We start from the raw sequence: 27,101 nt of genomic DNA, 5'->3' as shown, positions 1-27,101 counted from the left end.
TGGTCTTCATTCTAAATGAAAAAGAAATGATGACAGCATTTTCTTTTTGTGAGCTTGCCTATAAATTATATGGTTGTCAAAGAACATCTTTTCTGCTTGTTTCCTTTCTTTAAAGTAAATAAATTCATTATAATATGCTGTAAAGTTTACATTATCCTGAAGAAGAAAATAAAAATAATTGAAAAGCATCTTTTATTTATTGTCAAAATCATTCCATCAGAACTCCATGATTAGATATTGGCATCTATTATATACAATTGCAGTACACTTGGTAGTGGGAAGAAAAAATTTTACATGTAGGAAAGAACACGTTTGCTTCACATGATTATAATATCAGGGTCTGAATTGTATCCAATAGTGCATACTGCAAGTCAAATACTGAAATTTTCCACATTCAATAATTTCAACTACACTACTGGAATAAGTGGACCTTATAAATTGAATTATTCATTTACATGACGTTTGTCTTAGCTCAATGACACGTATATATATTATTGCCATAAAACTAGCACTAGGAACTAGGAAGTAGTAAATAGTATATATTAACATGTTAGTGAAACAATTTATCACAAGTGAAAAGACAGATAAAAAAAACATGCAGTTTCTGATGTCCCTCTTAGCATGTTTTGTGGTTCTGTTATCAGTTTCACTCTCCACTTCAATTCCAATTGAAGAAACTTTCAAAAATTGCCTATCACTTCATTCTCAAATTTCAAACCAATTTCCCTCTACTATCTACACTTCTAGCAATAACTCCTACACTTCAATCCTTGAGTCCACTGCTCAAAATTTAAGGTACTTGTTGCCTTCAGTACCAAAACCAGATTTCATATTCACACCATTCCATGAGTCACAAGTACAAGCAGCTGTGATATGTGCAAAACAGCATGGTATTCATATGAGAGTACGTAGCGGAGGGCACGACTACGAAGGGCTTTCTTATGTTTCTCTTATTGAGAAACCGTTTATGATCCTAGACCTGGTTAAATTTCGTGCAGTCAATGTTGATATTCCACACAACACCGCTTGGATTCAAACCGGTGCAACTATTGGTGAAGTCTATTACAGAATTTCGGAGAAAAGTGCAGTCCATGGCTTCCCTGCAGGCCTTTGTACATCCATAGGTGTTGGTGGCCTCATTACAGGAGGTGCTTATGGTTCTATGATGAGAAAGTATGGCCTCGGTGTTGACAATGTCGTCGATGCTAAAATCGTTGATGCCAATGGCAGGATTCTTGACAGAAAAGCAATGGGAGAAGACCTATTTTGGGCAATAAGAGGAGGTGGAGGAGGTAGCTTTGGAGTTATTCTCTGGTGGAAGATCAAGTTGGTTCCGGTCCCGAAAACCGTGACAGTTTTCACAGTAACAAAGAGCCTAGAACAAGGAGCAAACAAACTTCTTTATAGATGGCAACAAGTGGCACCAAATATTGATGAGAATCTCTTCATCAGAGTCCTTATTCAACCAGGCAATAGTAGTGTTCCAGGTCAAAGAACTGTAACTACTTCTTACAATGCTCTATTTCTTGGTGGAGCTAACAAACTTCTCCAAGTTATGAAGCATAGTTTTCCCGAATTAGGTTTGACAAGAAAGGATTGTTTGGAAACTAGTTGGATCAAATCTGTGCTTTATATTGCTGGCTATCCCAACGGAACACCCCCAGAAGTTCTGCTCCAAGGAAAACCAACATCCAAGGCTTACTTCAAAGCTAAATCAGATTTTGTGAGGCAGGTAATACCAGAAACTTCTCTCAATACCCTATGGAAAGTTTTTCTTCAGGACGATGGCCCTTTAATGATTTGGAATCCCTATGGAGGAATGATGAGTAGGATTGAAGAATCCGCAACACCTTTCCCTCACAGAAAAGGAACTCTTTACAAAATTCAGTATTTAACTGGATGGATTGATGGAGAAAAGAATATGGCAAAACATATGAGTTGGATGAGGAAATTTTACTCCTACATGACTCCTTATGCATCAAAGTATCCAAGGGAAAACTATGTGAATTATAGAGATTTGGATATAGGGATGAACCAAAAGAACTGCACGAGCCTTTCAGTGGCTAATAACTCTTGGGGTTATAGGTATTTCAAAGGTAACTTCAACAGGTTAGTGAAGGTGAAAACTAAAGTTGATCCATCTAATTTCTTTAGGCATGAGCAGAGCATCCCTCCACTAAGAGTGTAAAAGGCAAATAGAAGAGAAGATCAAAGGGCACAGTACAGCATTCTCTTAAGGCTAGGGTGCTAGATCAATTTTCATTATCACAAATATGGTTAAGTTAAATTGTTTACATGTTTGTATTATTAACTGAAGAGTAAAGATAGATAGTATGCATATATTTCTGTTCAATATTGTGCACATTTAGTGCACTGATAAGAACATGGGATGTTGCAGATTTATGATAGTGTGCTATTTTTAAAATAAATAAACCGGTGTGTTTGCACTTCAGTTAGGAGTGAAAGCATTAGTACAGTGAAGTTGTAATTTTATTCTCAAATATTTTGCTAATGTTTAATATTTTCCCTTAAAAAAGGAATATGGATGGGACAAAGTTATTATCACCTAGTATTTGCCATCATGTTTTTGTCTTAAGCATATAGTTATCATCTTTGTTAGTGAAGTCTCCCTCCATTAATTATTGTGTAGCAAGCTACAACGTGACACATTGTAACCGTTTGGATCTTGATAAGCATAACTGTAAATAGCATGGAATTTATATGCTAATGCTACCATATATAACATCAATTTTAACAAAATCCGGTAGACTATTTTGATCTGTCATTGCATTTCATCAATGGCATCATTGCCTAACTTTGAAACTAGATGTTAACCTACACTAAACTATCCCAAGTAACAAGGAATGCTGTAAGGCGAAATTAAAAGAGAAAGGACTAGCAAGAGTTATTATCTACTATATAAATTTGATACATATTATCAATTTGTACATAATGTTCGACACAAGATGGTGCATTAACCCTCAAAAAACATAATTTAAGGAGAAAAGAAAATTAGACAATTACAAGCATGAATTCTTGACTTTTTATGTCTGAACTCCACAATTTGCTATAATTAACCAATGAACAAATGGTAACCTCAACTATAACTTATCTACGTTTGGCATCCGCCTTTGATGGTGGAGGAACAGTTCCAAAAACCTTATCCCATAGTGGTGAAGTGATGCCAAAGCCAAGGTTCTGGACCCGGTAGTGATGATTCAAGTGGTACTTCTGCAAAATAAGGAAGGAACAACTACTTATCATTTTAAGGCTTGCAAGATTTGAATGATTGCTAATGCATCATATAGAATGTTCAACGCTACAAGAGTATACAATGGCATGTTCAAAAAAGAAAGACGCATGCACCATCATATTCTGTTTAGGAGCTGTTTATCTCTTTCACCAAAAAAGTCACTCTTGTTACTAAAGAAAATGAGAAAATCCAAATTTCAAAAAAATAGTTGAGAGAAGAATGCTATTACGTTTTGTGACCCAAGTTTGAGAGACTCATAAGTATAAATAAAATGGAAAAGAATGCATAAGTAATAACCATGTATGAATTTAAACAATTCCTAATCAAATTAAATATTGGTAAATGCTACAAGACCAAATTTTGATCAACTAATATGTCTGATTGTGGTAAACTATAGTACTATGCAACAGTAATTAATTGACAAGATGATTTTGCTAAGTAACACATTGGATTAAGGAACTGCAATTTGATTGTCATCCAAATTTAAAGAAGGGGAAGTGGTTATACCTTGAGATTTTTGGGCACATCACTCTTCGGTTGACCATGATGCAAGTAGTAATGGGTACAATCATACATTACATAGCCCAACAAAATGCCTCCAAACACAGCAGGAGCAATTGAAGGAGGGCATACAAGCTTCACTACGGACCAGATCTGAACATTGCAGAAAAAAATGCTAACTTCAATTCATGGAACCTCTTTTTATAACTTATAAGCATACTTGGTAATTAATAAGCATCTCAACGTTTCACCAATATCGCATAAATGTAATCAATCATTTTGTAAAACGTCAAGAAGTTTTTGGCCATTTTCAAAAGAAAGCTACAACTACAAACTATATTATGGATGGAGAAGTTAAGCAGGCTTTTCATTGTTTGCGGGAGCTTATACTAGAGGATGGGGGTGGTATACTATAAAGATATTTTTAAACAATTTGTCGTGGAGGTAGAGGGGAAAAGATCTCTTCAAACATAAACCAATATAATTTCATGGTTAATGAGATTTTGTCAATGTCAACAGTTCTTCTAATAACTACTTATGCACTGCACTCCTCTAATAATAAAGAGCTGTTTCTCTTAGAGTGCATATCATTCAAAACAAACACATGTTTTACACTTTTACTTCTTGATAGTTGACATAAACTTAGCTTAATTATGTGTCTTTCTTGTTTGATAGCATTACATGAGGGTATCTTAACCTCTGCATTTGACCCTAACATGACATCTTTTCTTGTTTAATAAAATTTCCTTCATGAAATAAAACATAAACAACAGACTTTGATATAACCTAAAAGTTTGTCAAATATTACAACACATCCACAAAATTTTACAGCATTTATAATGAGTACTAACTGCATAATTAACATAGTACTTCTGATACCAGCCTCAATTGAACTCCATCTATAACAAAATCTAAGGCTGCTATATATTCCATTTATCCCTTCCTACTAAACAATGACTTTTGAAATCCTTCATTAACATCACAATTTTGAATCTTAATAAGCACAAATCACACACAAAAGACAATACCTACAAATCAGAATACTAATGCATCATTTCTACATAACACAGAGACAAAATAGAATGAATGGTACTTGAAATAGTAATTAGACATCCATAATAATAATAAGTTTAAAAAAAGGTAGAAAGGGTATATACCGGCAGGGCTATTAAAGTGGCTGCAGTTGGTGGGAAAACAAGTCTTAAGCTATCCATAGGGTGCTTATGGTGACAGCCATGGAGAAGATAATGCAAGGTATTTGCCCAATAGGTCTTAGTTTGAATATGGAAAAGAAAACGGTGCAACAAGTATTCGGCCAATGTCCATACGAAAATTCCAAGAATTACGAAAAGAGGGAGTTGATGAATAGGGAGTCCCAATCTGAATGAATTATAAATAAACCAAGATGCAACTGGCACCCAAACAATTGGAATCACCCACCAAGCAGTGCGCGTGAGTACCTGTTCCAACACACACAAAACTCTTATTAATTGTCATATATGAATAAAAGGAGTTTTGCTATTTGAAGAAGTAAAATTGGGCAACTTTTGCAACAACAATCTAAGTGGTTAACACAGTTTAAATATGTGGGGTTATGATTAATAGATATATCAGGTTTCAAAACTCATTAATCATTGACATAACTTCATTAACCATAAAATTAGACATGACTAACCACAATTTTCAGGTGTTCAAATTTATACGTAGATTGAACACTTGAAAATTATGGTTAACCACAGATGCAAATTTGTGGTTAATGAGTTTGGACATCTAGTATATATGTTAACTATCAATTTAAACTGTGTTAACTCCTTAAAAAGTGTTTGGGAAAGTTGTCTAAATTTGATTGTACAAAAATAAATTCTGAAAAGGAAAATGCAGGTACCTCTAAGAAACTGCTATGAAAGAAACGAGGGCCATCCTTGCTTATAATAGGTTGGTGAACCCACTCTTCATAAGCTTCACCAAGATGCCCAACCTGTGAATCAAATATTAACACAGTATTGTAAAATGTAATAAAATTGTAATGCAGTGATAATAGAAGGCATGTAAGTTTTGAGGAGAATAAATTGTAATGTGAGGTTTAATTTATTACCTGGAAAACAAGGGGCTTATTCAAATCAACAACATATTTATTTGCAACCACCATCTTGCAACTGAAAAAGAAAAAGGATTAATAAAGGCATAAGCAGAAGGTGGAAAATGCAATGAAGGTGTATCTAACCTAGGAGATCCAGAAGAGGATGAGAAATCTTAAGTCTCCCTCCTTCGCGTTAAGGGTTAGAGAGAGAGAGAGAGTCTTAAGTCTCCCAAGTTCGTTTTGAATTGTAATGTGGATTCGTGAATGATGTGAAGTGATATTATTATTATTATTATATATAAGCTAATTATAATTAAAATAATTATAATTAGGGGAATGGATGGGACGTGAGATCCATAGAAAGACAGGTTAAACAACAGAGAGAAAAACAGCCTCAGAATAGAATGCAAATTACAGCTATTCCTTTAACTAATCAAACCTCCTCTCCACCTTTCAGCACGTTCTCTCATTTTGGTAAATTCGTACCAAATCAAATCAACATCGCTGCTTCTATTCTATTAATATAGCTTGTACCCTTTTTTTCTTAACCCCCAAATGTTCTTTTTTCTAGCTCGTTGGTCCCTTTATACAGTAGGATCGTCACTAAACACTACAAATTTGAGAAAAACAAAAATAATTTATGCTCCAATGACTTGCTCCGTGGTCATTTTAAATTTTCATACATTCGAATTACTCTTTTTTAAATTTGAACCGCAACACTAAACATTTTCTTCTAAAGCCGGTTACATGGGAATTGGCTGATCCAAAATTATAGTGGGCTTGCTTTTACGTGACCCAATATAACATCTCATTAGTCATATATGGCTATTCCACCCTAATGTTTCCTAAAAAATTAAAATGAATATAAAATACTATTGAATTAAATTTTGGTAACATCATTAATTTTATATTTTTCATTACTAGAATGGAATTTTACACTGCTTAATTTTTGAATCCTTAAAAACACCGAAATTTTAGTGGAAGGGAGAAAATTGTCCTAAATATAACTTAACTCTATATGAAGTTATTTATTAAAATAATAGGTCATACACATTTCAATATAAATTAGTTTTATACTAATAGTAAATAAGAGTAATTGATTTCGTCATCTCATCTCCTAAACAATTATAAATGTTATAATTAAAAAAATCGCTTAATCAATTGTTTGAGATCGATTACTAATGTCTTTATTTATTTATTCTAGTAATATATTATATAAAAATTTTGAACTTTCTCCCCAAACTACCCGAAGGAACTTTCTCCGCCGTCCCTATTGGAAAATATTCTCTAGCATGGTCCCCCTGGATAGGGCAGTCCCTACCGGATGAGCTGAGCCTTGCATGGAAAACTACATTCACCAAACAGGCAAACACCATAATCCAATATTTCCTCTTTTATTTCAACAACATTATTAGTTGAACCACCTTCACTGCTTGTACTCTCAACTTGGCGTTCTTTTAACTCTCTTAAAAAAAGTAACAAGAACCGTTTTTGAAGCCAAACCAACACCGCTTTTCTCAATACCCGAATTCACAACCCTATTATTTGCACGAAGGTTTCTATCGGTAGTCAAACTCGGAGTCTCCGGCGGCGGTGAAGTGGTTTGTTGGAGTTAACGGAAAATGGACCACACCAACATAACAAAAGTGCACCTCTCATTCATTATTTGATAGATGTTGCATACCTAGGAATTTAAAGGAAGAAAAATCACCGCCGCTCAAATTATGTCTTCAAGTCGATTAATAAGTGAATTTAGTTCAAAATGAATTCTTCCAAATTCAAATTCACATTCTAACTAGAAGTAGAAATGGCCCAATAGGTATAAAACGAATTTTTTTAAATTTTAATATAATATTATTAAATTAAATTAATATAATTGATGTTATGAAATATTTTTTTAATTGATTTAATATTGTTAAAACAATTAAATTTAGAAAATATTATATGTTTTAATTTTAAAAATATTTGAATCTTACATCTTTTTATTAAATAAAAAAATTAAAATTTTTTATGAAGTAAAAATTTTATTTTTAATTGAAATATACAACAGTTGTTTTAGTGACTTTAGATCATTTGGGTCTTTGGTTTGAGATGGCTACAGGTTGTTCAATTCGTGAGTTAGATTAAGAGGATTATATTCTCCACCAAACACCTAAACATGTCACTCATTTGATTAACGTGGAAAATACAATTTTGTTCTTTTAATTGTCTATAAAACTTTTAATTTTTTTAACTTCTCATTTTTTTTCACCTCTCTTTCGAAACTTTAGAAAAATTTCATTAACCTTCGAAACTTTCAAAATATTCAAAAGAAAAAATAAATGGCACTCGAAAATTTCAAAGTTTCGAAACATCAAATATTCAGAATATTCGAAAGTTTTGAAACGAAAAATTCTAAAATTTTTGAAACTTTCGAATAATTCAAAACTTTCGAAATAGGAAAATTTCAAAACTTTCCATATTTGAAAACTTTCGAAATTTTTCAAAATTTTCGAAATGTAATCCTTATTTCAAAAATTTAAAACTTCCGAAACTATCAATTTTAAAATTTATTATAAATACTTAAAATGATAAAATTGTCTTTTTCCTGTGGAGTTGCATGTAGAATCATCTTAAATTAATTCAAGTATAAGTCAATAATTGGACCACCTTTTTTTCTAGCCAAAAAATTAAATTGAGCTTTCATTACTGTAATAGCTAAAGAGAAATTTAGAAAGCAATTTTAGGAACTTTTTCCACCCTACAAATGCATTTCAAAAGTATACGTCTAAAAAAAACTCTTATAACGTCTAAATGTGTATTTTTAGATAAACACATTTTTTCTCTATCTGATTATGTATTTCCTGAGCAATTTTAAGAAATCTAAGGTGGACAAATTTGCTCTATAAACTTATTGTAATTTCCCAAATCAGGCTTATAAACATGTAGAATATTCAAAATTTATGTCTTATGTCCCAATTTACAAGCATATTTTACACACACACAAAATTGAATTATACTAAAATATAGGTTCTTTTTAGATTTTTATTTTTTATAAAGAAAGATCTTATATTATAAGTCAAAGAAAGCTGGTAAGTGGAATTTCCAACATCAAACATTAAAAGAGAATGTAAATAAAAAACAAAATGTTCAATAATAGTAACTGTAAAAGGAGCAAAATAAACCACTTGAGCTAGCATGTATACACATTTATTTGTTTTTCTTGGAGAGAAACTAATAAATATAGACGGTCAAATTCCGAAGCATGGATATATCACCCATACAAAAATAGAACTTGTGGAGCAAACTTTGCAGAAAACCCCTTGATAAAACATTTATTACAGTTGCGGAGTCTTGATGCTGAAAACCCCGTCAATCGCCATCAACCAGTTAGCAATGTCAATGTGACCATAAGATGGAGTTTGAGAAGGTTGGGAGGAGATCATTCAGCTTAGTCCAATCCCAATTATCATTTATGTTATAATATGCAATAGAAAAATTTTCTTCACTAACAGAAATTGTAAGACATAAGTTAGAATCTAATTTGTCACAATTGAGAATCCAATTATCTTTTCATAATTTAGTCTAATTGCCATCATGAATAATTCACTGAATATTGCTTTTCATACGAGGAGTATTCATCAAGTCAATCAGATAGCTAATAAAAGCAAAATGAAATTAGAAAAAAAAAAGATAAAAAAAACCAAAAGACTAACAAAGCCAATCTACATTTCCTCACCAAAATTTTGAACTAAAATTGTAGGGCTTTACCCCAAAAGGAGCCCTTCCAGAAATTCTCAAAGGCCAAAGATAAACCAAGGCCTAAGAGGGGGTTTGGAAATAGTTTTCAACCAGCAATAGACGCGCCTCAGTTAGAACCTCACTAGCTGCGTCATTGCCCCAAGCGCAAAGATGATTAGCAACAATATTGAGCTCCGCTTATATACATCTCTCTGTCACATTTTGTTTCCAACTTAGCAATGTGGGACCTTGTGAAATGTTGACTGATAACTCGTGATGAATCCAATTGTTTCAATGATTATCACCAAACATTCACCATTCATAGCTTTAACACCAATCAATCAAAATCTGGCATTATTACCCACATACATATACAAACAAGCTCACGACTCACGAGCTGCAGAAGTTCACAAAAGAAACACAATATAGCAACGACGCTTCTGCAGACTAGACATTTTTCTGTTTTTATGTAGTTGTCCTTTATCAAAGGAACAAACCAAGTAGAAACTTTAGATTTGTAAGTTTAATCTTTTGTCTATATTATTTCCGGTTAGTTCATTATGATTAATGTAAAATTTTATCACTCAAATTTTTAACGTTCATCTCTAAAGTGTGAGTCGTCATATTGGCATGTGTGCCTCACCTCGTCATTTTTATCTTATGCAGGAAGTCGTTATTTAATAACTCATTTACTGCCATATCATTTGGTTGTGTGAATATCCGATGACAAAAAAGTGAGTGAAATTGAATTTTTCTAGTGTCTAGATCACCAATGAAAATGGAAGGAAGGAGAAATCATAAACATTTGTATTCCAGCTCTATTGTAAATCATTCCTGAAATAGCTTGAATAATGGACAACATGCACGAAAGATAATTATATGTGTCAAATGTGCAATACGATACTTTAGATGATGGCTATATTAATCAAGAACTAACTAACGCCGTTTTCCCTTCAAGTCCAAACAAAAGCTAAGGGATAGAATGAAATAAAAGGCAAATAGAATATGCAAAGGCTTGAATTGATAGAAAGGGATAGAATACATAACAAATACAAAAGGAAAGGGATAAAATGAAATAAAAGCCACATAGAATTATTAAAACTTAACATTTTCATTATTTAAATAATTTTGAACAGAATATAATTAAGTAAAACACTATGAAACAAATTTCATAATATTCCATCCAATTCTCTGCATATCCATGAAATGAAATTTATTCTTCGTTTATTTCATCGTTAAATTAAAATACCAAAATAATAAAGTGGTAGTTCCTATTATATTTCTTTTTTTTTTTCATTTCACTCTGCTCGTATCCATTACATATACTATTCTAATTAAATGAAAATAACAAAAGTATGAATTCGTGTTAAATCCCAAGCCCAAACCAATCATTAAAGAATTGAAACGGGAATTGCCAGACGTTGATAGTATATATAATCATCTTCCTAGTAAAATATCGAATGATTTAATAACAGAAGCATTATCACAAAATCCAACTTATACAATGACCTCAATTTCATACAACACCACATGAACAAGTCAATGTATTTTGAATTCTCAACAAATTAAACTCGTCCAAAGTCATTCATATTGCTGTTTGAAACAACTTTGACAACTCACAAAGAGAGCCTTAAGCACCAACCTCCTCTTCCTCTTCCTCATACTCTTCCTCGTCGGCAGTAGCATCCTGGTATTGCTGGTACTCTGCCACCAAATCATTCATGTTACTCTCAGCCTCAGTGAACTCCATTTCATCCATTCCCTCACCAGTGTACCAATGCAAGAAAGCCTTGCGCCTGAACATAGCTGTGAACTGCTCGCTAACTCTCCTGAACATCTCTTGAATGGATGTTGAATTGCCGATGAAAGTGGATGCCATCTTAAGACCCTTTGGTGGTATATCACACACGCTAGACTTGACATTATTGGGTATCCATTCAACAAAGTAAGAAGAGTTCTTGTTCTGTACATTTATCATCTGTTCGTCCACCTCCTTGGTGCTCATCTTACCACGGAACATTGCTGAAGCAGTCAAATAACGACCGTGGCGTGGATCTGCAGCACACATCATATTCTTAGCATCCCACATCTGCTGAGTCAATTCAGGCACAGACAAGTTGCGGTACTGCTGGGATCCTCTTGATGTCAAGGGTGCAAACCCAACCATAAAGAAGTGCAGACGAGGGAATGGGATAAGATTCACAGCAAGCTTTCTAAGATCAGAGTTCAGCTGCCCAGGGAAACGTAGACAACAAGTAACTCCACTCATGGTAGCAGAAATGAGATGGTTAAGGTCACCAACTGCAAGAGCAAAAATGACAAAAATGAAGAATGGAACATAAACATACAACTAAAATGATAAATGCACACTCTATTTAGTAAAAGCGACCCAAAATCCAAATGATTACAGAATTTCAACAACCATAACCACCAGTTATGAGTGAGAACGTACAATGCTTAAAAATCCACTAGAAACCCCCCACCACCATGATGACATAATGCTAATTTAAATTGTAAATGTAAAAGTCAACTGCATCCCTATATCAATCATTAATTAACACAACACTTTATCTATACACAAGCTAATAACAACACCTGCATTGCCATCAACAACAACCCAACATCATTAACAGTAAGATCATCATTGGCTCTTAAATAAAACAGAACGAACAATCTCCTTTGCTCAATTCTCTTTAAAATGTTACCTTTTCAAATATACCAAATGTACTATAACTTTTACTTTATGTCTTTTTTTTTAAATTATCTTACTTAAGCTGAGTTTGTGGGCTATTTTTTTCCAATACCCTCTTTCTAAAATTTAAACACCAATATATCTCCTTTTTAAATTTAAACACCAAAATGCCCTTTTTTATAAAAAAAAAATTTTCCCTTACAAGTCGCCATTTGGAATGGCGACTTCCTTAAGGAAGGCCTACTCCAAAATGGCGATTTCCAACTGGTTTTTTTTTTAAAAAAACAAAAAATTTTTAATTTTTTTTTTTTTTTTTTTTTTTTTTTTTTTTTTTTTTTTTTTTTTTTATAAGCAAAATTGAATTATAAGCAAAAATCAACAACTTACCTCCTATCTAATGATAAATTCTTTAACTGATTCCTAATTTAATTTAATTTTTTACATTTCCAATAATCCAATTTATTAGCCAATTTAGGCCTTACGTTTTTAATGGAAAAGCATACATTAAATGCTATCAACAATATTTTTTTATATGCATAATTTGGTCAATTTTGCTAATAATTCATTTAGGAGAGAGTACAGCGATAACACAAAAATGCACAGCACAAACTGCAGTAAAATTCAAACAGAGGAAAGAAACGAGAAACTTACAAGTTGGTGTGGCAAGCTTCAATGTACGGAAGCAGATATCATAGAGAGCCTCATTATCCAAGACCATGCATTCATCTGCATTTTCAACGAGCTGATGCACAGAAAGTGTGGCATTGTAAGGCTCCACAACGGTGTCAGAAACCTTAGGTGAAGGGAACACAGAAAACGTCAACATCATACGATCTGGATACTCTTCACGAATCTTCGATATAAGAAGCGTTCCCATGCCAGAGCCAGTTCCACCTCCCAATGAATGACACACTTGAAATCCTGTTCACACAACGCAAATTTCTCAAACACATAAACTACACCTCAATGAAACCCTAAAACAATATACAAGAGCCAAATTAAGACTAATAAAAAAAGAGTGATTGAAAACTGAATTGAAAGAGACACTGATGATACCTTGCAAGCAATCACAATTCTCAGCCTCCTTCCTCACAACATCCAAAACGGAATCAATGAGTTCAGCGCCTTCCGTGTAATGACCTTTCGCCCAATTATTTCCGGCACCGGACTGTCCGAAAACGAAGTTATCAGGGCGGAAGATCTGACCGAAAGGTCCGGATCTAAGAGAATCCATGGTTCCAGGTTCGAGATCCATGAGAACGGCGCGTGGAACGTACCTTCCACTACCGGCTTCATTGTAATAAACATTGATACGCTCGAGCTGAAGATCGGAATCTCCGCTGTATTTTCCAGTGTGATCGATGCCGTGCTCGTCGCATATAACTTCCCAGAATTTGGCTCCGATCTGGTTACCGCACTGCCCGCCCTGAATGTGGAGGATTTCTCTCATTTTCTCGGGAAAATGAAAAAGCGAGGGAAAATGGAGAGAGCAAGAGAAAGAGGAGAGAGGGCGAAGTGCGAAGCGAGAGAGAAATTTAGCGTGGTTATGATTGGTTAGGAGAATTTAAAGGCGTAGTTGAATGCGGTGTCGTTTTGAGGGTTATTCATGACGGGTCATAATCAATGGTACTGCTTCTTTCTTTTCGCTGTCGTTTTGGTTTTTATTTCAATTTCAATCAAGTCCATTCCAATTTTCATCATCATCATCAGTTGCTTTTTTTGTCTCTGTTTTTCTTCTGCCACCACCCAATCCTTTCTTTTTCTCGCTGTTTTTTAGTGCTATTTCTTCTAAAAATATACTACTACTAACTGATTTTGTGGTCAAACATACCAAACCAATAATTTTTGTTTTATTATATATTTCAAAATGAAATGAATAATACCCTGCTTGTGGCACCAGGTGGAAGCTGGTTTAAAGGGCGCCAATTTGTTGTCATGGCTTCAAAGTTCTATCAGAACCTCTTATTTTTTATTTATAATCCCAAGTTTTATTATCCAAATTATTGACATTTTTTACAAACCAAACTATTAATATTAATTAAAATGATGATGAGAAAACAATTGAATTAAGGACTTCTGAATTACATTTGTAAATTGATCTGGTTTGTACTATTAAACTAATTGACGGATAATTAAATAATATGACTTTATTGAATCAATGATTATATTATAGATTTAATATCATCAAAACTTTTAAAACTTATATTTTAAATATATATTGATTTAATCGGTTTTAAATATACAATATATTAATGTTGACGTAAATAAATTAAGAAGAAATTAACTTGACTATTTATTAAAATTTTATAGTTCACACACTTTTTTCTTCATTTAGAAGTTGTCATTAAATTATTTTCTTTTAGTTTGGTTTATGTTTTTAATTTCCGTAAATATTGATTTGTTCCCACTTAGATATCCAAAATTCCAAATGGCGAAACTTAATTGTGGATGTTAATGTTAATATATTTAAAGTGTTTCCCAGATATATTGCAATCACAAAAAGGTATAACAAGTTGGCAGTTGCTTTGTTTTCAAACAATTATAATATAGAGAATTCTTGATATCCAAGAAAAAATGTGGATAGCATTACCATAAATTAAATCTAATCCAAAATTAAATATTTTAAAAACTAATTAAAGGGAAAATGGGATAGCTTCAAATGGTTGATTTTTGTTCCACATGATTATTAATAGTATACTCTCTCCGTCCTAATAATTGGTTTTTTTATGTTTACTTTATTTTTCTATAATTTTAATTCTTTTATAAAATTAAAATATAATTGATAATATTTTTCTTTTTATATCTTTTAACAATTCAAAAATATATATTAAATAAATTTGTTTTTATCCAATAAATAACGAATAAAAATATTAAACTAATACAAATTTATTATTTTTTAATATATATTTCATTAAAAAGACTAAAATTCAAGGACCAAAAGATTACTTATCAAAATTCTAAAATAAAGAGATGTTCACCTTTTAATATTTGTGAGGTCAGGCGTTGAAAACTGAACAATTTCCTTTTGTTTTTGGTTTTCTTTTTCATATATATATATATATTCATTCTTTTTTAAAAAAATTATTAATACATCATACATTAAAATTTATACATCAAAATGATTTATTATTTTTATTTTTAGGAGGTCGCATTTTCATCTTATGACAATATTAAATATAACTTTTTTTTTCTGCAGTACAAGATCGCATTTTTAATATGTAATTATCTATAATTTTTTATTTTTATTTTTTTAATTTTTTTGCATAAAATTGTAGATGCTCGCATCTCAAAAATACGATTTTCTACTATAAAAATTGTACGATAGAAATGCCATCTCTTAAAAGTAAAATAATAAATAAAATATTATAATATATAAATTTCAATGTAATATAAATTAGTTAATTTATATATATATACGTACAAAAATTCGTTTGTTTTTAGACTTTATAAAGTCAATACCTTTTGTCTGGTTTGATGCTTACTCATGCATGCTTCGATTGGCAATGCGTAGTAAATTTTTTATGATGCACTTTGAAGGCAAATTAGGACGGAAACAATTTAATATCCCGTCCGGCAGAAACATTAAATGACAAAAAAACGAGGATGACAAAAATATTTATAGCAGTGGAGCATCCTATATATATATATATATATATATATATATGCATCACAATATATAATATGCGAATATTCACTTAAATTTACTTTGATTAAGGGTGGGTGCATATATGAATTTTTTCCGAAATTAAAATTCAAAGGCAGAGATAGATGTGGAGGTGGTAATAGATATCCACCATGCATCCGCCGCCACCCCACAAGTAATATTTACGTAGTTTTAAAATTTTATATATATATACATATTGAATATACCTGATATTTTTTTAAATATTAAAAATTATAATCTTATTTGTATAGAAAATATATTTTCTTATTTTATAATTATCTAATAACAATTATTTTATTAATTATAATAGATATAATTTTTAAATTTATAATTTTATATATATATGAACGGGTGCGGATGTGGGCTGGAAAACCTGAACCTCATTGCGGGCGGCAATGGAAGTCTAAATTCTACGCCCGTTATAAAACGAAGGCGAGTGCAGGTTTTTCCCGATTAATCGAGTGCGGAGGCGGAAGAGGCAAAATTCGCACCCCATTCGTCCTGTTGCCATGCCTATATATATACATATAATATTTTATTTTTAAAAACATAAATATCCATCATAATTATTTTTTCATTTTTTAATATAGATAAAATTTTATCTCCAACAATAGAATTCCACCATTAACACAAATTCAAGCTTAAATAGATAGTAATATAAGTTTACTCTCATTATCATAATAAAATAAATATTAAATGCATAAAATGAAAGTATAAAAATAGAAAGTGTAGTGTTTACATTTAAGTTTTAATTTAACTTTTGGTTATTGCCTAGCTGCCACATCTAGGTTTAGTGTGTTTGACTGTCACATCGATCAAAAAATCAATCAATTTATAGACTGCATGTAGAGCTTATTTGATGATATTTTAAGATGACGTCTTTTTACACGTAAAATTAATTTAATAATAAAATGAAAAAATTAAATTAATTTGATTGAAAATATATTTTTCTATGTGATGATTTGTTTTGGTTATATGTGGAATTCATGATTTTCCATTGAAATGATCTTTGATTAAGTTGACCACGAAGTTGTAGTGTTTTTTTTTTTTTAAAGAATTTCATTAGAATAATAGTTAAATAAAATAAATACACAAACAAAAAAGATTGTTGAAAAAATGTCCATTGGCTTTGCTTTGATTATTTTGTAACTATTTTCTAGTTAAGACTAGACAAAATCTCAGACATTTATATAAATGATCTATCAATCACAACACTCTTTACACAATCAACACATTACGATTCTCCATAAACATTATTTTGGAGGTAATTGTGGTAAAAATTAAAACTCTAACGATGATCTAACGGTATTATTTAAATGACAATGTAAAAATTTGTTACACTAACAATGTATGACGAAATATATGTGAATTAAAAAACTTAATTTATATAAATCGTTAGTGTAAAGAGTTTTTACACTATTAATTAATCTTAAATATTAAATTATTAATAATATTTATTTTTGTTACATTTAATTATAAAGTCATCCATATATTTCCGTATAATTGATCATGGTTTTTAAAACTCTTATTAAAGTTGATGCGTGAAAATTAAACTTAGGAATTAAATTGTTATCTAAAATGAAGGGAAGTAAAATTTTTAAATACAACCACGTTAAACGGGTGCCTCACGGACGACATTCTTGAAGATAGAGGTATCTTTGGAATAGTTTGCAAACTCGTTGGATTAAAGCTAATTTTGGAAATTTAAGTTGGATTGAAATGAGTATGTTTGCCTCACATTTTACTCCTACCCTATTCGAGTAATATCCTGTTCACAAATTTTTGTTTTACTAATTTTACATTATTAAAATTTAACAAGTATTTCCTTTTTGACAATTTAAAATATTTCACCGAAATTTATTTATTAAAACATGAAAATTGGGCTCAAAGAGTTAACTTCCTCAACTACTTTGCAATGTTGATTAGTTTGGTTTTTAAAAAAAGTCATCCAAATTGAACTATATCGCTGCAAAGGAAAAGTTATTGTGCTACTTTACAAGTACAAATAATTACAAACTAAGCAAGCAAAATCTGACTTAGACACAGTTAACAAACATGCATCTAGGATATTTTGAAGAAAATAAGCAGTGATTTCATTCAATCATGTTGAGAAAGTGGAAAGACCACTGGAGATTGGACCACAGACAGATCCATGGAATGAATAGCTTGAACCAATAGAAGTTTGATATCCAACCATCCAGATCCAAATAGAACAGCAACAACTGAAAGCTAATCTCACAAGCAACACAACTTTTTCAGAATTGTAACTTCACTTGATCTTTCTAAGAGTGTTCATATAGGTATAACTAGACAAGATAACAAAAAGCTTGCGGAACCTGCAGAAATGAAATCAATTGTTAGATGAGAAAAAAATGTTTTCTAATGCAATGCCTACAGCTTCACAATAAAAATCATGTAAAGTGTCCACTGATATTCAGTTTTTGTCACGTCGATACGTTTTGTTGAAGATATGCACATATCAAAGCAAACTCATCAGATTCTAACTGTGCAGTAGCCAGCAATTATATAATTTAAATGTAAATAGATTAAGGCAGCAGTTACAACATTTATAGGAATTTATTTTTTCCTAGTTTTTAGGCTAGATTAATGCACATATCAATTACTTGTATTCTATATATACCTCCTGTATCAGTTTCATAATCAATAAGAAATACACATAATTCTGCGTGGTATCAGAGCACAAGATCTGAACCATCCCTAAAACTAGTGCTGCCACCTATGGAAGAAACCAAACCAGAAGGTTTAGCCAGCCTGTTGGTTGAAGGGCATGCTCTTCCTATCACTGGTCACAAACTGAATGGCCAAAATTACAATCAATGGGTGCGGTCAATTAGAATCTACCTTCAAGGAAAAGGGACAGAAGGGTATATCACATCCAGATAAAGGAGATCCCAAACTCAAAAAATGGCAGTTGGAAAACAGCCTATAATGTCATGGCTGCTCAACACCATGACCAATGAAATTGGGGAAAATTTCACGGACTAGACACAGCCAAGGAGATGTGGTATGCAGTGAAGGAAACATATTCCAAGGTAGACAATACGTCTGCTGTGTTTGAAATAAAGAGCATACTCCATGATTTGCGACAAGGCTATATGTCAGTCACAGAATACTTTAATACACTCAGCAGTCTGAGGCAACAACTTGATGTATATGATGAAGTTGAATGGAGTTGAACCGAGGATAAGAACAAGTACAAATAATTAGTGAAGAATGATAGAGTTTACAAATTTCTTTTGGGGCTGAACACATAACTTGATGAAGGTAGTGGTATAATCCTTGGAACCAAACCCCTTCCAAAAATTCGGGAAGCAATCTCACAATTGAGAAGGGAGGAAAGCAGGAGCAAAGTGATGCTTGGAAAATCCATTGTAGCCCCATCCATGGAAGGCTCAGCAATGGCAGCAATGGAATATCACTCTCGCCCATTTCAGAAGAAAACTCGGGCCTGGTGTGACCACGCAGAAACCAGGTCACACCAAAGACACATGTTGGGTAATTCATGGCATGCCCACAGAGGCGAAACAAACAAGAAACTGGGACTACAGAGGGAACACAGCTGAGGTAAAATCTGACTCATCCCCATTCAGCAAGGAGCAAATGGAAGCTTTACAGAAAATGTTGCAGCAAACAATTGGTGGTACAGCTACTATGGCACAAAAAGGTAAATTCTTGCATGCCCTAAACACTAGCAAAGAAAAACCAAACTCATGTATTGTTGACTTAGGAGCATCTGACCACATGACTGTAGATTTAACTATGTTTAATAATTATTCTCCATGTCAAAATAAATTTACAGTTCCAATAGCTAATGGTACTGTTTCTAAGGTGATGGGTAAAGGTTTGGTCATTATCTCATAAAATATTACCCTAAATTCAGTACTTTTTGTGCCTAAACTTGACGGTAGCTTGCTGTCCATCAGCAAACTAAACAAAAGATTTGAAGAAGTGTGTTACGAAATTATTCTTCCCTAACACGTGTGAATTTCAGATTTTGGAGTTGGGGAAGAAGATTGGCAATGCTAAAGAACGTGCTGGATTCTATATACTCCAAGCTAAAGGCCAACTCTTGTGCAACAGTTCCTATGAGTAGTGAAAATTCTGCAATGTTGTGGCACTATAGACTAGGCCACCCAAATTTTATGTATTTGAAAAAAATGTTTCCTACATTATTCAATAAAAACCAGAAGTTGTTTCAATGTGAAATTTGTCAATTATCCAAACATACACAACCCCTACCCACCTCAACCCTATAAACCTTCCCAACCATTCTCGCTAATTCACAATGATGTTTGGGGACCATCACGAGTCAGCAATGTTACCGGATCAAAAGATGGTTTGTAACCTTTATAGAAGATCACTTATCTAATGAAGGAAAAATCAGAAGTTGGTAAGATATTTGAGTTTTTTCATAACATGGTGCAAACACAATTTCAATGTAAAATCAAAGTGCTTAGAGTGATAATGGCCAAGAGTACTATAATTCTGCACTAAACTCCTACTTTCAGAAACATGGAATCACTCACCAGAGCTTGTGTATAGATACACCTCAACAAAAACAAAATGGGGTTGTAGAAAGAAAGAATAGACAACTCCTAGAAGTAACAAGATCCTTCGTGATAGCTACAAATGTACCCAATCAATTCTGGGGAGAAGCTATCCTATCTGCAACCTACCTCATAAACAAAATGCCTTCATGGGTCCTCAACTTTAACAACCCTCACTCCACTCTCCAGCCTTATTCTCAACCAGCCGTATCCTTACATCCATGCCTTTGAAAATATTTGGATGTGACAAAAAGCTGCAATAAGCAATGCAAAGAACCCAGTCCACCATGATAGGACAAAACACGTGGAGATTGATAGACACTTTATTAAAGAAAAATTTGACAATGAGATTATTAGTGTTGATCATGTCCTATCATGCAGGCAGACAACAGACATCCTAACCAAGGCCCTTCCAAGAAATATGTATGAAAGCATTAGATCCAATCTGGGTATGATAGACATCTACCACCCAGATTGAGGGGGAGTGTTGAAGATATGCACATTTCAAATCAGACTCATCAGATTCTAACTGTGCAGTAGCCAGCAATTATATAAATTAAATGTAAATAGATTAAGGCAGCAGTTACAGCATTTATAGGAATTTATTTTTTTTCCTTGTTTTTAGGCTAGATTAATGCACATATTCAATTACTTGTATTCTATATATACCTCCCTGTATCAGTTTCATAATCAATAAGAAATACCACATAATTCTGCCCCTTTTATATTAAAAAAGGGTAAAGAGTGCATACCACACCCATTGGCTTTTGTGTTGGGCCATAGCAATTAAACTTCTACGTGAATGTTCATTTACCAAGCACTGCATTGTTACACTTGAGGGAAGCATTGTCCAAAACATGGACAACCATATATCAATTGGGCCACTATATTTGCGCAATATGTTGTTGCTTACCTGAGAATAATGAAAACACTCGGAGAGTAAGTCAATTTGAACAAATTCAAATAAGGCAACTGAGCAAATAAGATGAGAGAATAAAATTAAGAAAGCAAAAACATACAAGCTCCCAAACTTCAATATCTCTTCGTGATGTATCATGTAGTAGCTTGCTGCTTACAACATGGATTTTTTTTTGAAGTCAGTGATAGCAGCATAAGAATGAAAGAAAATGATGCGATTAGTCTACTGAATCAAATCTAAATAGGTAAAAATAATCTATTTCCTGCACTTAACTTCATAATCTTTCATTAGCTTGGATAGTGTGCGAGAGATCACACACATGAGTGAGGACTAAGAGAACTGTTAAAGAATCCAGAACGACAATTCTAACAATCAGCAAGACACAATAAACAGAAACATTGCTCATAAAATTTAAACGATTACCACCACAGGCATGCATGGTCAAACATCAATATCAAATTTAACATGATGGTATAATCTGAACCACTACAGCTTGCAGGAGCTTTTGAAATAAAACTTAACTATGTTTAAAAGAGATACTGACAGGAATTCGAAAGGCTACTCAGGATGATTTGAGTCTTAAAACTGTTTTAAGTAGACGGACTAAGCTACTCTTTTGATAACAAGGACAAAATAGCACCACACAGATGAAAATGGGATCATATCATGGTAAAGGAGGGAGTGGGGAAATGACCTTAGTATTATGCACACCATTACGACTCGTTTATTGATATTTTAGTTCTAAAATTATATCTAGTAAAATAATTCTTAGATTGTATAAGCGTTATATATGTTTCCAGTTGTAGTACTTCGATATTGATCAATCAATAGTAGAACATGAAATTTCAGCTTACCAGACTCCATAATGCACATCGCGATGATTACAATGTCCTGAGACACCATAGTTGTCGAAAGTAATAATCTGGGGAAAAAGGGATAAATGTGAAGTGTTTCCTTCAAAGATATAATTTAAACCGAAATAGTAATCCGCTAAAAGATGCTTATGGCAGCACAAATGAAAGCTTCATGGCTCAAACTTTGTTTACAGAGGCAGGATCTTACCATATCAATGCAATGACTAATTATTTCTTCCTCAATCATCTTTGCCAATAAGCTATGGTTCCAAACTTTACCAAAACCATCCTACTTACAACAACAAGATAAACAATGGCAATATAAGGAACTAACAAAAATGTTTAGTAACACTAAATTTTATAGCTCTAATAGACCTATTGGATCAAAACCTGCAGATCTGGATGGTTGACAACCTTCACTTGTTGCATTGGAACCTGTGCACCAATGTTATAAAAACATTTCCCTTGTCAAATTGCTAGATAGAGACAACCTTTAACTTATGTAAATAACATCATCAAACAAAAGGCTTCCAAATTTCCCATGTTTCCCAATAAAGTTTTGTTCTAAGGATACTATTAAGTACTAAATGATCTAAGAATAAAAAGTTTTTGCGAGACAAGGCAATGTTTAATACTCCCTCTGCCCCTTATTGTAAGACTGTTAGGATATAGAATAAAGGGAAATTAGAGTAGTTATGAGTTAATAGAGTAGTTAGGAGATAGGAGCTTTTGTACGTCTGTTAGTTATTTTCTATTTTTGTTTTAGGTTTGTTAGTGTTCTGTTTCTGTTTTCCTATTTCTTAGGCTAGAGTTGATTGATCCTTATCTCTTTTATCCTATTGTATAGAGAACCTATAAATAAATGTTCTCTTCCCCTTAGAAAGGATCTTTTTCCAAATTAGAATTTTCTTAACTGGTATTCCGGTTGAGGGTGCATTCGCCTTTGAGGAGCGTATCCGCTCTTGTGTATCTTGTTCTTGAAGAGATTATCTCCTATTATTTCTAATCTTTTTCTAAATATTAGTGTTCTTCCTCAAATTATTTTGAAATCCAATTCTTGGGTTCCTAACAAAGACCCTCCAACAAAGTTTACACACAATAAGAAAAGTAGTTCTAGTAATAAATTTGTCCATAAAGTGTGTTGCTTTCACATATTTATCCCTACAATTATTCATAGAGAGAAAAAAATAATTTACATTTTCCAATAGTAAATTAAATAGAGGCATTTTTGTAAAGAAATCATCATTAATGCATGTGAAATTTGGAAAAGGGTCTTATATTAAGGGAAAAAGAAAAAGTGAAATAAGGTCTTATAATTAGGGAGTATGTAACAAGAGCTTTTATGTTTGAAACCTCGTCATTTTCAAGCTACTTTGTAAATCACCTTGAGGGATGCACAAGCCTGAAAAAGCTCTTGTTTTCTGACATTTCCTTTGCCATCTGCATCACCTACAGAAAAATAGTAACAAAAAGAACTATCTAAAGGATTGAAACATAAACGTCTAATCATTCATAAAGCTTAAGGTAGAATCTTTGATTTTGTGACATCAAAAATCCCATATTGAACATTCACGAAAATTTCAAGCCATAAATCTTTCACTTGCAAAATTAAATCCTCCATAATTTAAAGGCCTTTAAATAGAATTATCGAAAAGCAAATAAACAGAAATAGGAAATTCTTGTCGCAAGCAAACAGTGAAAACATACAATAGTTAACCTGCATTGTGCAGCTCAGAGTAAAATCAGATTCATAATGTTACTATAGTTTATTAGTTTGATGATAACATATATGTCTATCATTGTTATTTACTGCAGATGGCAGAAAGCAAAGAGACGTCATCTTAAGAGTTAAGCCGCCAATTCCGCCATAAAATGATGCGGTGCCGCCATCCATCACAAGTTGAGCATAGCAGTTGGCAGAAAACCCGCTGCAGCAATCAGTCATGGTCGCTATTTGATAACACTGATGTCTATTATCATCTGATCAATAATATTGGACTTTTTTTTGCACGGTATCAATTTTAGCAAAATATCATTGACAACGTGTGGATGTATATGACGTGGCAATATATGATTCATAAATAATATAGATTTCTATACATTGAAGATGCAAAAAGCACAAGAATCAACATAAACACACATAAACCATAACTGCTATAAATTACAAGGCAAACAGATTATCTAAGCTAATCACCATTAGATAAGCAGAGTATTTGAACATTATGCCCTCTTGCTGTCAGAAAATTTATAGTTGGAGTAAAGAACCTGCAGAAATGGAATAAAATTTCAAGACAATGTGAAATCATAATGAAGAAATTTGAAAATATAAACTTCAAAACCGTTAGATTCACATGCAAAGAAATTGTCATTTAAGTTTAACATGAAATCAATTTTGTATAATTTAGATTAGGGACTAAGTTTTCAAGGTTTGTTTATTTAGCTAGTTAGTTAGTATTCAGGATTAGCCTCAGCAGTACGATGATGAATAAAATCCAGAAGATATTTTTTGTATCCCATTTTCCGAACAAATAATGTATGAAACACCAAATAAAATGGAAGGAATAAAGTTCTAGAATTTGTCATAATTCATTGGCAAGCCTCAGGAAGAATAAAGAGGCATTTTCTTGAGAAGTTGAAGTCCAGAATGCCTGAATCATACATTAGAGTGGGCAAAATAGGTTATTCAATTCATTTCGCAGTCGCACATACTAGAATTTGTTTGAGTGGGTAAAGGAATTAGTTATAATTACATAATGATAGGATGAGCTGGAACATTACTATCAGTCTTTAAATTTCCTCTAATTTAATGAAAAGGCACACGAAAGTTATTTCCCAAATTTCTCACTGATTTCTGGAAGTTAACTTTGCTCAAACAAAATTGTTACCATCCCCGAATAAATATAGGATTCAACTGGACATTGAACTTCATATAACTTGTTTCAGCCAATTCTTATTAGCCTTTATTTTTGACATAACTGATAGGTAAACAACATCTGATCAATAAATAATGGGTTATAAGCAGAGACACACCAATGTTTACATGCTATTTCTCTTCAAATGATATACAAAAAATGAATAAAGGAACACTAATTACAACTAATTTGACCAAACCAAAGCAGGTGTTTACCACAAATAAGGTAGCATAAATAAATAAATTTATTAGAAATCTCAAATTCAAAACTACATAAAGTCATTAACTAACTTGTCAATCAATGTCATCAACAAATTTAAAAAATTCACAACATTAGCGGTTTTAAATATACATAAAAAAAAAATATATTAGGTTTTGAACATACATGGATTCATCATCAGGGTGAGCAATAACCAACAAGACATTTCTCTTCCGAAGAGCTCTACCTGAAAATCAAAATTAAGGAAAACGAAATTAAAAAAAAATTTAATAGTGAAATGAAATGAGAGATAAAATGGAACACAAGTAGTTGTAAGGAACAAATTGAGAGAGAGAGTACCATTTAGCGTGAAATGTTTGGTGAAAGGGGCGCGGGGGAGAAGGAAAATTTTGCATAGAGAAATAATCCAAAGAAAAAAGAGAGAAGCGATTATGAGAAACAGGGCCATGAATGTTGAATTTGCAACACCTATTCAACGAAGAGTGTTCAAAATACATTGCATCGCATTTTTATTTTTCTCAGATTTCAATTTCAAGGTAAGGTCGCGGGAATTAGGAATTTAAGACTAATGAAGGTACGAGAAAAGGATCACAGGCTTCATACTTAAGAGTCGATATTATAAATGCAATTTTATTACTTATTACACTGTTCTAAGTCCGGTTACACCTAGTTATGAGTTCAAGAAATAGTTATATTATTAAAAAAATATAATTAATGATTTATCATAACTATTGCAAACGTAGGTGAGACTCCATCCAATTGACAAATATCTTACCATTTCATTGACAGAATAAAAAATATTGTTAATTCCTCTTATTAACAAAAAAAAAAAATGTAAATGAGGGAGAGGGTGTATATAACACAAATTAACTAATCTCTCTATTATTAAAGGTCAAACTCCATTTTTTATACACAAGTGATAACATATATATATTCCAATGACACATGTTATGATATCAAATCGATAAATTTTATATTCAAATTTGTATATTCAACTTTTTGAAAAATTAAAAGTATTTTTAAAAAAAAAAATTATATTTTTGGAAATGTCAACATGTGTCTTAAAGGCATATGCGATAATTTTTATTTTTATTAATATTAAAAAAATATAATAAATATTATCATAATTAACTTGCATAATTGCGATGTTTCAAATTGAAGATAGAACAAAATACAAACATTAAAAATCAATATATTTTTTTGTAATTTATTACAAATAGATTAATTATAAGAATTATGCTTGGAACCTAAATCTAACTATCAAATTATTATCATTTGATCATTAAAAAAAAAAAATCACCAACTTATATTTTTAGCCTAAAATTTTTATCCACTTTCAATCTAAATTCTTCTTCATCAATAATTTTAATCTCCAAATTGCATCATGGATTGAAAACAACCTATAAAATGAGACTTTAAATTATAAAAATCATAAAATAGTGATATAGTTTATATATGAACTATGGACAAAAGACTGCAAATATTACGCTTTAACAATTGAGCTAAAATATAACTATGAGTAAATTTATTGTATAATTAATAGTATCATAAACTATTTAGTTTTGGGTTTGTAATGTGTTCTCCCTAGAATCCACTCACGCATTCATTTGGAGAATTAACTTTCGATAAAATGTTAGTGTTTTTGGAGGAGAGATGAGCATGTCACAAAAATCTTTAAATTATCCATAAAAAACTTAAATATAATATTAAATATTATTT

General features: G+C 32.1%; 5 protein-coding genes and 1 non-coding gene across 9 annotated transcripts; 2 read left to right on the top strand and 4 right to left on the bottom strand.

Annotated features, from left to right (window-relative positions):
• Window positions 1–538: 538 nt before the first annotated feature.
• On the top strand, window positions 539–2,565 carry LOC101501713 (monolignol oxidoreductase AtBBE-like 13). Its single transcript, XM_004504664.4, has one exon. The coding sequence runs from the start codon at window positions 548–550 to the stop codon at window positions 2,186–2,188; it is 1,641 nt and encodes a 546-aa protein (XP_004504721.1). The 5' UTR covers window positions 539–547; the 3' UTR covers window positions 2,189–2,565.
• Window positions 2,566–2,880: 315 nt separating this feature from the next.
• On the bottom strand, window positions 2,881–6,447 carry LOC101501399 (dihydroceramide fatty acyl 2-hydroxylase FAH2). 3 transcript variants are annotated; one of them, XM_027335824.2, is made up of 6 exons: window positions 6,250–6,447; window positions 5,850–5,910; window positions 5,640–5,732; window positions 4,912–5,214; window positions 3,761–3,907; window positions 2,881–3,231 (listed from the first exon to the last, which is right to left on the bottom strand). In XM_027335824.2, exons 2-6 carry the CDS (start codon window positions 5,901–5,903, stop codon window positions 3,109–3,111), a joined length of 720 nt encoding a protein of 239 aa, XP_027191625.1. In that variant the 5' UTR covers window positions 5,904–5,910; window positions 6,250–6,447; the 3' UTR covers window positions 2,881–3,108. The 3 variants fall into 3 exon arrangements, with proteins under 3 accessions (XP_027191625.1, XP_027191624.1, XP_004504720.1); XM_027335823.2 differs by having other exon boundaries at window positions 6,274–6,447; XM_004504663.4 differs by lacking the exon at window positions 6,250–6,447 and adding an exon at window positions 5,979–6,213.
• Window positions 6,448–9,228: 2,781 nt separating this feature from the next.
• Window positions 9,229–9,703, top strand: LOC101512429 (uncharacterized). Its single transcript, XM_073369428.1, has 2 exons — window positions 9,229–9,243; window positions 9,573–9,703. Exons 1-2 carry the CDS (start codon window positions 9,229–9,231, stop codon window positions 9,672–9,674), a joined length of 117 nt encoding a protein of 38 aa, XP_073225529.1. The 3' UTR covers window positions 9,675–9,703.
• LOC113787420 (U4 spliceosomal RNA) lies at window positions 9,577–9,727 on the bottom strand. Its single transcript, XR_003473924.1, has one exon. It is a non-coding gene; the product is annotated as a U4 spliceosomal RNA (small nuclear RNA).
• Window positions 9,728–10,953: 1,226 nt separating this feature from the next.
• On the bottom strand, window positions 10,954–13,994 carry LOC101501084 (tubulin beta-1 chain). The gene is made up of 3 exons (XM_027335805.2): window positions 13,303–13,994; window positions 12,898–13,167; window positions 10,954–11,855 (listed from the first exon to the last, which is right to left on the bottom strand). The coding sequence occupies exons 1-3, from the start codon at window positions 13,694–13,696 to the stop codon at window positions 11,185–11,187; spliced, it is 1,335 nt and encodes a 444-aa protein (XP_027191606.1). The 5' UTR covers window positions 13,697–13,994; the 3' UTR covers window positions 10,954–11,184.
• A 3,842-nt stretch (window positions 13,995–17,836) lies between these two features.
• On the bottom strand, window positions 17,837–26,022 carry LOC101500559 (probable N-acetylglucosaminyl-phosphatidylinositol de-N-acetylase). 2 transcript variants are annotated; one of them, XM_004504661.4, is made up of 10 exons: window positions 25,722–26,022; window positions 25,548–25,608; window positions 24,446–24,516; window positions 23,636–23,700; window positions 22,642–22,686; window positions 22,460–22,540; window positions 22,252–22,319; window positions 21,498–21,546; window positions 21,231–21,391; window positions 17,837–18,246 (listed from the first exon to the last, which is right to left on the bottom strand). In XM_004504661.4, the coding sequence occupies exons 1-10, from the start codon at window positions 25,828–25,830 to the stop codon at window positions 18,180–18,182; spliced, it is 777 nt and encodes a 258-aa protein (XP_004504718.1). In that variant the 5' UTR covers window positions 25,831–26,022; the 3' UTR covers window positions 17,837–18,179. The 2 variants fall into 2 exon arrangements, with proteins under 2 accessions (XP_004504718.1, XP_004504717.1); XM_004504660.4 differs by having other exon boundaries at window positions 21,498–21,549; window positions 25,722–25,971.
• Between the last annotated feature and the right edge of the window lie 1,079 nt (window positions 26,023–27,101).

This window comes from Cicer arietinum, chromosome 6 (genome assembly GCF_000331145.2).
Source record: "Cicer arietinum cultivar CDC Frontier isolate Library 1 chromosome 6, Cicar.CDCFrontier_v2.0, whole genome shotgun sequence".
NCBI classification, from domain to species: domain Eukaryota; kingdom Viridiplantae; phylum Streptophyta; class Magnoliopsida; order Fabales; family Fabaceae; genus Cicer; species Cicer arietinum.
The sequence above is the reverse complement of the archived record's forward strand: the minus strand, read 5'-3'. Positions and strand labels throughout refer to the sequence as shown.